This window comes from Staurois parvus, unplaced genomic scaffold, assembly GCF_062004578.1.
Source record: "Staurois parvus isolate SC_StPar_1 unplaced genomic scaffold, SC_StPar_1.0 ptg001142l, whole genome shotgun sequence".
NCBI lineage: Eukaryota > Metazoa > Chordata > Amphibia > Anura > Ranidae > Staurois > Staurois parvus.
Window position 1 is genome coordinate 359,748 of NW_028318938.1, and position 12,320 is coordinate 372,067.

Consider the following 12,320-nt stretch of genomic DNA (forward strand, 5'->3'; position numbering starts at 1 on the left):
CAGGAATAGAAAACGATGGCAACAAATACTGCTTCTTACCCGAGAATTAGAAGCACATTATAGAAGTCATATTGCTAATCCATCTCTTCTTAATAAACAGTTGTTGTCCCAAAAGCGTTTAGAATTGAATACTCTGCTTTCCCAAAAGACTGAAAAAGCTCTCTGCTGGTCGAAGGCCTCGTTCTTGTTACATAGCAACTCAGCATCCACTATGTTTGCAAGGAAATTGAACCACTCTCTGCGCCCCCCACATGTCTATAAGTTGCGCACCACCTCGGGTGCTATTTCATCTCTACCTCAGGAAGTTTTGGGTATTTTTGAAAACTTTTATTCTGGTCTATTAGCTCCTCCCCAGTCAGATTCTGTTCCTTCATCTGACTCATGGCTGGATTCTATACCCCTCCCTGCCCTTACACCTTCTCAGATTGCCTCTCTTAATGCCCCTTGTACTATAGAGGAAATAACTTGTGTGATTAGCGCGCTACAAAGTTCTACTGCACCGGGCCCTGACGGATTCTCCGCTAGTTATTATAAAATTTTGCCTCTACGTTGGCTCCCTATTTGATAACATTATTTAATTATGTTTTGCAGGGGGGTAAGTTCCCCAAGGAGATGCTGTTGGCCAATACGTCTTTAATACCCAAACCACAGAAAGACCACGGTTTATCACAAAACTATAGACCAATCTCAGTAATGAATAACGATCTGAAAATATTTAGCCGCATTTTGGCGGACAGGTTGGCCCCTATTATCTCCTCTCTGGTCTCTCCAGACCAATCGGGTTTTATTCCTGACAGATTCATTACTGATAACATTCGCCTCACTCTAAATGTTATTCAAGATGCCAATTTACATTCTAAAGAGGTTCTGCTGATGAATCTTGACATAAACAAGGCCTTTGACAGTGTGCTTTGGCCCTATTTATTTTCCTTGTTACGGAAAATGGGCTTCAGTGATGGGTTTTTGGCTGGTATACACGCCCTATACGACTCTCCTAAAACGAGAATAAGGATCCCTGGTTGTAATTCTAACTTTTTTACATTGGGCAGAGGCACCCGTCAGGGCTGTCCTCTTTCACCCCTCTTGTTTGCGCTGGTGTTGGAGCCTTTGGCAGTGGCGATTAAATCACATCCGGACATTTCTGGCTATTCATTATTAATTTCACATTTCAAAATAAGCATGTATGCTGACGATGTTATGCTGTTTCTTACTAACCCGTTAACTTCATTGCCTAATTTATGTGCCGTATTGAATGATTTTGCTATAGCGTCAGGTCTCACTGTTAATTTTATCAAATCGGTGATTATGCCTGTTAATGTTCCTGATTACCTAAGTGCATCTCTCCGTAGTTCTTTTCCATTCCGCTGGTCTACAGATCGGATATCATATTTGGGTGTTAATCTCACTCCCAGATACTCGGACATGTTTGCTGCTAATTATCCACCATGTGTATCACGTCTCTCTACTCTATTAAAGATTTGGCATGGTTACCATATTTCCTTTCTGGGTAGAGTCACGGCGGTTAAAATGAATATCTTGCCTAAACTACTTTATCTTTTTAGAGCACTTCCAATCCCGGTCTCGAAAACGTTTTTGGACCACTTTCAGCGGACTATTAACAATTTTATCTGGGGTAATAAGCGTCCACGTTTTGCTTCATCTATTTTGTACCGCTCACAACGGACTCCATGGTGAATAACATATGTAAGTGTTCTAGACCTCTTTCTGTTCGTGAGACGGCCCTTAAGGTTTTAACCAGATGGTAATACACCCCATCAAGACTACATGTTCTGTTCCCAGAAACGTCCCCCTTCTGTTTCCGGGGCTGCGGCCTCACAGGAACTTTGGTTCATATATTTTGGGATTGCCCGATCATATCATTGATTTGGTCCAAGATATCTGAGGTGGCTACCTCACTGGCGGGTACCCAGATACGATTGTCTATGCAGACCTGTTTATTGGGGGCTCATATTCCGGGGGTCTCTGATGCCATTATCAGATTGATACATACTATATGTATTGCCACTTTATGGTCTATTGCCTTACATTGGAAGTCCAATGTTGTACCCTTGACCTCCGTCTTACACAGAATTGATACTGTAATGCTCATGGAACGCATTCATTATACCCTACTGGATAAGATGCACTTATTTGATAAAAAATGGGAGTCATGGAGGGATTATAGACATTTATTGCATGATTAATAACATTCCCAGTAAAAGCTGAATGGCATATACTGTTGACAGATGTATCATTTAACCTACCTTATCATTTACACATTTCATGTACTCGCAATCTATTTTTTTTTCTCTATTCCTTCTCTCTCTTAAATTAATATACTTTTCTGTATTGTACTATTCAAAAGTGCCTTGTTTTTGCTATAAGTTCTATGCAAAAATGTACTGTTGTTTTACAGTCTACTTTTATACAATAAAATCGTTTGTACACAGAAAAAAGGAGGAACAGAGCAGAAAGGATCAATTGGCCTTTTTACACAATGCAGAGGATTAACCCCTTAGGTGCCACAGACTGTACTGTGTGTGGTGAGGTTTAAGTAAGCTACAGACTATACAATATTCTTTCCTTCCACTACGGGTGGAAAGAAAGACAACTGCTCAATCCCCCCCATCAACACAGTCAGAATGGATGGGGGAATCACTCCTGCCGCACAACTGTGTTCTGCCAACAGGAAGCCTTCCCTGCCAGCAGAACACTGATCACTGTTAGCTGCTATAGACCTCCAGCAGTGATCGAATGCAAAAAGTCCCAGAGGAGGGTTGTACTGAATGTGATTGACGGATCAACTTCAGTACAACCAGCCTGCCCATAGATGGGTCAGATCTCGGCTGGTCCTTACTAAACCTGTCCATATTTGATCCACTTATGGCCAGCTGTAGAAAAAGTCTAATTTATTGCTGATAACAGAGTTAGAGAAGATCCGAAGATTTAGACAATTGAATGTTAATCTGTCCCAGAATATGATTGTCTCAGTCAGTCCTGTTATACTCACCGTAATTCCTCTATCTGGCTTGTTGTCAGAGCCACCATCAGATCCCTGAAAAGAGGACCCTCCAGATTGTTATCAGACAGGTCCAGTGTCCTCAGTTTTGGGTTATTTCTTATTCCAGATGCCAGGTGGGGGCAGGAACTGTCTGTCAGGTCATTATAGGACAATCTGTAGAAGAAGAGAAGAATGTTACCAGAAGAAAATGAATTCCCCCGCCCCCAGGAATGAATGGAACTATTATCTACATGGATGGAACTCATTTCTCTTTATTGGAATCATTTATATTCGATCACTTTATAAATCTCCAGGAAATAGAATTTTATAAGACAAATGTTATAATGGAGTAGACCCCCCAATATTGTCCTCCATGTGTAGAGACGGTGATATCTCCATACACAGGATGAGCACAGAATACCACTGACATGATTCGTATTGTGCTATCATCTCCTTGTGTATGGAGCATGAATGGGATCAGCAGACAGTTTGAGGCCGGAATCAGCATTGCTAGTGATTGGACAGGAGGATTTTATCTGATATTCTGTTTATCTCTGCTGATCAGAGCTCTGTAGTCATAGGAAGTCATGGGGGACCCCGATACTGAATAGTAGATGTGTAGTAATGGGGGACCCCCTGATACTGAATAGTAGATATGTAGTAATTTGGGATCCCCCTAACACTGAATATTAGATGTGTAATAATGGGGGGATCCCCTGACACCGAATAGTAGATGTGTAGTAATGGGGGATCTCCTGACACTGAATAGTACATGTGTAGTAATGGGGGATCCCCTGACACTGAATAGTAGATGTGTAGTAATGGGGGATCCCCTGACACTGACTAGTGGATGGTTGTGTTATGTGATCGGAAGCTCATATGAGGCTCTAATTGCCAGTGGCGTAGGATGAGGGGGGGCAGCCGATGCAGTCGCCCCATGCGCAACATTTAAAGGAGAGCAAAAATTAGTCCCTGGCCAGCGCCCGGGTGACATTGCACGGGCTGCAGAGACCCAAGGGCAGCACACTACTCTCACCATTCAGAGCAGTTCTTGCCTTGTGACACAGGCAGCGCCTCGGGCAGAGTTGGGGGGAAATAGGAGGTGGGGGAGGCCATTATCTCTGGAAGTGGAGGCAGCAGCTTGTTCCTGGTCATCGTGTGGTGAGCAGTACTGGGCAGGTCTGTGCAACTGCAACATACAAATAATGACAGGAGTATAATGGGGGGGGCAGGGACCCCATCCAACCCCATCACCTGTCATAGAGGGATCCAATTCTCCATCCACAGCTATGCCACCCTGGACATTCCAGTACACTGCACAGCACACCTCCACTACAAGGCAGGTCTCCTCTTCTAAGCCAGGATCTATGCAGGATGAGAGGGCACTCACTTCTGCTCTCCAGTGCAGGCACCCACAAGAGGGGCTGCATGTGCACAATACACACATACATGATACACACACACACTGGGCACAATCCACACATGACACACACAACCCCTGCTGGCACCAGCAGTGAGGTAACAGGTATGCCTCCCACTATATCTGCTGAGGTGGATGGCTCGGGTTCCGGGGTTCCTTTCCTTGAACTCTCTGAGCTGCCATCAGGGTGGACTTGTCGAAACACCTGGGCCATTACTGTATCAGACAGGTGTACATTCTCTCGTTCTAGTAGAGGATGAATTCCTTTTTTACATTCTGTTAGTATCAAAACATTCGGAACATCTGAAATACTTCTGATGTCGAGGATTCTCACTCCCTGATCAGGGATGCAGGCTGTCAGCATCTGCTCGACCCGATTTTAAGTCCAGTCATCTCCAGGGAGGCTCAGCACCACACACCATTCTGGCATTCTCCTCTTGGTACCATGCAGAGATCTGCGTGGGTTCCATCCTTTTTTCCTGGGGTTCACAGACTCTCTGGCCAGGGAAATCCCGGACAAGCCCCCACATGTATTACTACCCCCTTAGGAGTTGCTGAATTGTTTTCAGGTTCCCTGTGGATCAGGACCCCACTCTGAAAGCCCAACCCCCTCTGACATCACAGTACACTCTTAACTGAAATAAATCTCCACCAGAAAGTGAATTCTCACACCTATTGAAGTAAACTAGTAAGAGGTTTATACCACACTTCAATATGGCTTGGTTACACAGCATAAACAGAATTAGAATGTGTAAAATCAATTGTTGCTTGTGTTGATTTAAAGTTAAGGAAAACCAACCCACTAGTCTTCAGAAACGAACCCAATACCTTCAACCTGAGGTGGCCTTACAGTCCCCAGTGAGCAGCTAGGACTATCAAACAGGTAGACTAGCTCCCTTTGGGCCCTCAGGACCTGATGGTAAGGAGATAGCCTGAAATAAGGAAAAGAGCTCTTTACCCCAAAACAACCAATATTCTTTAAAGACAACGAAGAGTCTTCCACGCGCATGATGGGGCCCAGTTGGTGCGCAGTGAAGAGAAGTGTGGACTGTAACTCTCTGAGGAACAGTGTAATAAAGAGAGGAAAGAATAACACTCCCCCTGCAAGCAAAAATTTTACAAATGTAATTTTCCTTTAGGGCACTAGTCACTACCGAGTCTAAAGCAACAAGTGGCCAATCTGGTAAAAGTGATTGTTAGCACAGGGCAACTCTTCTTTGGGCTACAAGACTTTTGGAGCAATAGGGAAATGGCCTCCTTAGCAGAGTGAATTGATGATGGTGACACAGTGGTGGTTTGGCCTGTGGACCGACTGTCCTGCTATCAGTTCTGATGGTAAGGCTGTGCTAAGTGTAATCAGATGTTAGTGGCTAAAGGAACTAGGCCGCAACTTCTAATAACTATGTGCAATGTCCGCAACTGCGTGCAGGAAAATAGCAAAGTTGGAGCAGGTGTCAGTGTTCCCTGTCCTTGATAATGCTTGGATGGCGATGGGATGGCGTTTGGTGAATTTTGGCATTTTTTCTCTCTACTTCGATAAGGCCTCCACACACTCTCTGGTCCTGCCTGCAGCATTCCGTCTGGTCATCTGATAGCAGATTAGCTTCCTCCATGATGCGGCAAGGTCAGTGATCAGCAGACTCTCCTTGTCTCCTCTCTCTCTTTCCCCAGCCTGGTCCGGTCCTCCCACAGTCAATGCACTCCTCTCGCCAGATCTCTCCCCTCTCACTTTGTCTCATCTCGCGGGCTTTCATATGTATACCGCCCCGCCCACATGCAAGCTCCTCTGGGAAATGTAGTTCTTTACTACACTGTTCCTTAATAAAGTTCAGCATACAAGATCCATGGGGCTGCTCTACAGCGTGTGAATGCCACTGTTCTGCAGGGCACTGCCATCATGTGTTTGAACATCCTGCATCAACTTGTAGCAGGGTGTTACAAAAAAAAAACACATAGATGAGTTCTTGCAGGAGAAAAAAACATTTTAAGCAACAGACAGAATGGATTCATGAAAGACAGAATATGTGAGACAAATCTGATTTCTTTTTATGATGAGGTGAGCAAAATCTTAGGCTAGAGAGTGGCAGTGGATGTGGTATACTGGGACAGAGGGGTGGCGGTGGACGTGGTATACTTGTACAGAGGGGTGGCGGTGGACGTGGTATACTTGTACAGAGGGGTGGCGGTGGACGTGGTATACTTGGACAGAGGGGGGGCTGTGGACGAGGCATACTTGGACAGAGGGGGGGCTGTGGACGAGGCATACTTGGACAGATAGGGGGCTGTGGACGAGGCATACTTGGACAGAGGGGGGGCTGTGGACGAGGCATACTTGGACAGAGGGGGGGGGGGGCTGTGGACGAGGCATACTTGGACAGAGGGGGGGCTGTGGACGAGGCATACTTGGACAGAGGAGGGGGCTGTGGACGAGGCATACTTGGACGGGGGGGCTGTGGATGAGGCATACTTGCACAGAGGAGGGTCTGTAGACAAGGCATACTTGCACAGAGGGGTGGCGGTGGACGTGGTATACTTGGATTTTGCAAACGCGTTTGACACAGTTTCACACACACGGCTAATGTGTAAGGTAAAGTCTACAGGCTGGAGAAATCAGTTTGTAAATGGATAGAAAACTGGCTAAAAGATCGAATTTCAGAGAGTAGTGGTTAATGATTCATACTCTGAATGGTCTAGGGTTGTCATTGATATACCCCAAGGATCAGTGTTGGGACCATTACTTTTTAATATATTTATGCTGGTAGGTTAATTGGTTCCTGAATAAATTGTCCCTGGTGTAGCACTACCCCCTTAGGAGTCGCTAGAGATTTGGGGCCCTATAGCCCTGGACAGCCAGGCGACGCACATCTTTACATAGACTTGCATCCAGAGCTAGAAATCAGTACCTTAGCTTCAGTTCTGTTATTTTTAGTTAGGGGATTTGAACTGGGACAAGGTTAGGGGTGTACAGGATGCCCAAGGGAACAGATGGACTAAGGACAACTTCCTGGAAATATTTACAAGCCTTCTCTGCAACACTCTCTCTAGCCAGCATCACCCAGAGTCTCACCCCAGACCCTAGATGAATTCATCTTCTTCACCCAGCAATCTGGAGATATCCATGAACAGGGGATTTAGTTCCTGTCACTTTAAGACAGTCACTGGCAGGTGGCAAATCTGGTGTTCCTCCAGAGTGCTCCTTCTACTATCTGCCCAGGGGGTGTAGGGGTAATCACTCAGATCATCTCCTGTACCGCTGGTGAGTTGGTGGCTCTTACCAGGCCTATCAGCTAGGCCACTCCTTCCTACTGTACATGTCGTCCTCGCTCTGGGGGCCAGGGAACCTCTGAGCTTTCCTCCTTTACAGCTCTGATGCCTGTAGGTGAGCCCCTCTTTCCTTCTCGGCCTCCCTCCCAGGCTCCTGCCATTCAGCCCCACATCTTCCTCACTGTCTTTCACCTGAGCTCTCCTGCATCTGAGCAGGTTTACTTACTTTTACGAGTTGTCCTAGCCCCTTGCAAAGTGTCCTGTTGGGGATTGTCTTGGATCCCTCAAGAGTATAAGCCAGCCACTCTTCAAATCCACCCATTGCCTCTAGGCCTTCCTCCAAAGCTCTAGAGCAGGGGGAAAGTCCAGAGGGGCTGGCCTGTAGAGCCTCTCCGCTCCTGACCACAATTTGACTTCCTGATTATTGCACCCAGGCTACTATTCAGCCCTCCTCTCTATCAATCAGGACTCCCCCTAGCTATCTAAGAGGGTACTACACTAGTATAGGTATGAATGTGAGTTAGGGATCTTGGATTTTAAGCTCCATGTGGGCAGGGACTGCTGTGAATGTACAATATTGTGTGTATTATATACAGTCAGGTCCATAAATATTGGGACATCGACACAATTCTAACATTTCTGGCTCTATACACCACCACAATGGATTTGAAATGAAACAGACAAGATGTGCTTTAACTGCAGACTGACAGCTTTAATTTGAGGGTATTTACATCCAAGTCAGGTGAACGGTGTAGGAATTACAACAGTTTGCATATGTGCCTCCCACTTGTTAAGGGACCAAAAGTAATGGGACAATTGGCTTCTCAGCTGTTCCATGGCCAGGTGTGTGTTATTCCCTCATTATCCCAATTACAATGAGCAGATAAATGGTCCAGAATTTATTTCAAGTGTGCGATTTGCATTTGGAATCTGTTGCTGTCAACTCTCAAGATGAGATCCAAAGAGCTGTCACTATCAGTGAAGCAAGCCATCATTAGGCTGAAAAAACAAAACAAACCCATCAGAGAGATAGCAAAAACATTAGGCGTGGCCAAAACAACTGTTTGGAACATTCTTAAAAAGAAGGAACGCACCGGTGAGCTCAGCAACACCAAAAGACCCGGAAGACCACGGAAAACAACTGTGGTGGATGACCGAAGAACTCTTTCCCTGGTGAAGAAAACACCCTTCACAACAGTTGGCCAGATCAAGAACAATCTCCAGGAGGTAGGTGTATGTGTGTCAAAGTCGACAATCAAGAGAAGACTTCACCAGAGGGAATACAGAGGGTTCACCACAAGATGTAAACCATTTGTGAGCCTCAAAAACAGGACGGCCAGATTAGAGTTTGCCAAACGACATCTAAAAAAGCCTTCACAGTTCTGAAACAACATCCTATGGACAGATGAGACCAACATCAACTTGTAGCAGAGTGATGGGAAGAGAAGAGTATGGAGAAGGAAAGGAACTGCTCATGATCCTAAGCATACCACCTCATCAGTGAAGCATGGTGGTGGTAGTGTCATGGTGTGGGCATGTATGGCTGCCAATGGAACTGGTTCTCTTGTATTTATTGATGATGTGACTGCTGACAGAAGCAGCCGGATGAATTGTGAAGTGTTTCGGGCAATATTATCTGCTCATATTCAGCCAAATGCTTCACAACTCATTGGACGCTTCACAGTGCAGATTGACAATGACCCAAAGCATACTGCAAAAGTAACCAAAGAGTTTTTTAAGGGAAAGAAGTGGAATGTTATCCAATGGCCAAGTCAATCACCTGACCTGAATCCGATTGAGCATGCATTTCACTTGCTGAAGACAAAACTGAAGGGAAAATGCCCCAAGAACAAGCAGGAACTGAAGACAGTTGCAGTAGAGGCCTGGCAGAGCATCACCAGGGATGAAACCCAGCGTCTGGTGATGTCTATGTGTTCCAGACTTCAGGCTGTAATTGACTGCAAAGCATTTGCAACCAAGTATTAAAAAGTGAAAGTTTGATTTATGATTATTATTCTTTCCCATTACTTTTGGTCCCTTAACAAGTGGGAGGCACATATGCAAACTGTTGTAATTCCTACACAATTCATCTGATTTGGATGTAAATACCCTCAAATTAAAGCTGACAGTCTGCAGTTAAAGCACATCTTGTTTGTTTCATTTCAAATCCATTGTGGTGGTGTATAGAGCCAAAAATGTTAGAATTGTGTCGATGTCCCAATATTTATGAACCTGACTGTATATATATATTTATATATATTATATATATATATATATATATATATATATACACACATACATACACACACTACGCTGCCAAAAGTATTGGGACACCCCTCCAAATTATTGGATTCACCTCCATGGCCACAGGTGTGTACAATCAAGCCCCTAGGCATGCACACTGCTTCTACAAACACTGGTGAAAGAATGGGTCGCTCTCAGGAGCTCAGTGACTCCAAGCGTGGTCCCATGATAGGTGGCCACCTGTGTAATAAGTCCATCCGTGACATTTCCTGGCTACTAAATATTCCACACTCAACTGTTAGTGGGATTATAACAAAGTGGAAGCAACTGGGAACAACAGCAACTCAGTCACCAAGTGGTAGGCCACGTAACATGACAGAGCGGGGTCACCGCATGTTGAAGCGCACAGTGCGCAGAAGTCGCCAACTTTCTGCAGAGTCAATAGCTAAAGACCTCCAAACGTGGTGTGGCCTCCAGATTAGCACAACAGTGTGTAGAGAGCTTCATGGAATGGGTTTCCATGGCCAAGCAGCTGCATCCAAGCCTTACATCACCAAGTGCAATGCAAAGCATCAGAAGCAGTGGTGTAAAGCACGCCGCCACTGGACTCTAGAGCAGTGGAGACGTTTTCTCTGGAGTGACCAATCACACTTCTCTGGCAATCCGATGGATGTGTCTGGGTTTGGAGGTTACCAGGAGAACGGTACTTGCCTGACTGCATTGTACCAAGTGTAAAGTTTGGTGGAGGGGAGATTATGGTGGGGGCTTGTTTTTCAGGGGTTGGACTTGGCCCCCTAGTTCCAGTGAAGGGAACTCTTAAGGCATCAGCATACCAAGACATTTTGGACAATTTCATGCTCCCAACTTTGTGGTTAGAGTTTGGGAATGGTCGCTTTCTGCCAACATGACTGTGCACCAGTGCACAAAGCAAGGTCCACAAAGACATGGAAGAGCAAGTTTGGAGTGGAGGAACTTGACTGCCCTGCACAGTCCTGACCTCAACCTGACAGAACACCTTTTGGATGAATTAGAGCGCAGACTGCGAGCCAGGCCCTCTCTTCCGACATCAGTGCCTGACCTACCTCACAAATGTGCTTCTGGAAGAATGCTCAAACCTTCCCATAGACACCCTCCTAAACCTTGTGGACAGCCTTCCCAGAAGAGTTGAAGCTGTTATAGCTGCAAAGGGCGGGGCCAACTCAATATTGAACCCTACAGACTAAGACTGGGATGCCATTAAGGTTCATGTGCCTCTAAAGGCCGGCGTCCCTATACTTGTGGCAATATAGTGTAGTTGGTAAGGTTGAATAAAGACACCAGTCCATCCAGTTCAATCCGTGTGTGTGTGTGTGGTGTTAAAACTCATATCACTGTATATTGTGTTGACTCTACAAACCAATTTTCCGATAAAAGTGATCAGGCAGCTGTACAGCTTGCTTTCTGTGACCCCCAGAACCGTGGCCCTGTATATATCATGTTTCCCAGGCTCTGTTGTCCTATCTGAGGGCATGGGACAAGGAAAGGAGGAAGACATCCATTCGCTGGCTGTTAAGTGCTTGTAAGTGAGGCATATAATGTCACTTCCAGTTTCTGCTGATCTGCGCTCCATTAGCTTCAATCAAGGGCAGGTGAGACATCAGGGGTCTAATAGACCTCTGATGTCTCATCAAGGAGAACCTGTCACAAAGAGTATCACACAGAAGACAAAAAGTGATATAATTTTTTAGTGCAAAGAAGAAAGAAAAAAATAGCACCCAAGCACTTATAAACCCCCAAAATTTTGACCCCTCACTGCCCCCATGTACACACAAGTGTAAGCACACCTATTGGGGAGCCTACATAGAAAAACATAGCCTGCATTATGTGTTACATATCACCACACACACCATAAAAAGAGCAATGATTCTATGGCCATTATTCACATTTGACTCTAAAGTGAGGACCTGTCAGGGCTTTTAAAGTGTCTCCTATGGAAAGTATAGTGTACCAAAGTTCATCTTCATTTTGTGGGTGTACACAATTCTAAAGCTTGACATGTTGGGTATCTATTGATGTAACATAACCTCATCTTTCGAGTATTTTTTATTGATAATTTGCACTTTATTCTCCAGGGTATCTACTTTCAGAAAATATATAATTTTGGGGGGTTTAACTAATCTTCAGGCCAAATATTTTTAATGTGTAAAAAAATGCAAAGATGGTAATGAAAGTGTTACAATTATATCCACATTCACTCTATAACTATAATTGAAACCAGCATTTCAATGAACTCATCTTCTTCGCTGATTATTCAGTGATCTTATCAATAAATGGATTGGGAATTTCCTGCTGGGGTCATATATAACACTGAAGATTCATGGAACTCTTTAAGGTCAGAGCAGAGACCCCACA

At 44.9% G+C, this 12,320-nt stretch overlaps 1 protein-coding gene across 1 annotated transcript in view; it reads right to left on the reverse strand.

Annotated features, from left to right (window-relative positions):
* The window catches only part of LOC149439253 (NACHT, LRR and PYD domains-containing protein 3-like), a 58,619-nt gene that overhangs the window by 23,968 nt on the left and 22,331 nt on the right, over positions 1–12,320 (reverse strand). Inside the window, exon 6 of the mRNA XM_089659254.1 lies at positions 3,011–3,175. Within this exon, the coding sequence (XP_089515380.1) occupies positions 3,011–3,175 (165 nt within the window). The remainder of the gene's footprint in view (positions 1–3,010; positions 3,176–12,320) is intronic.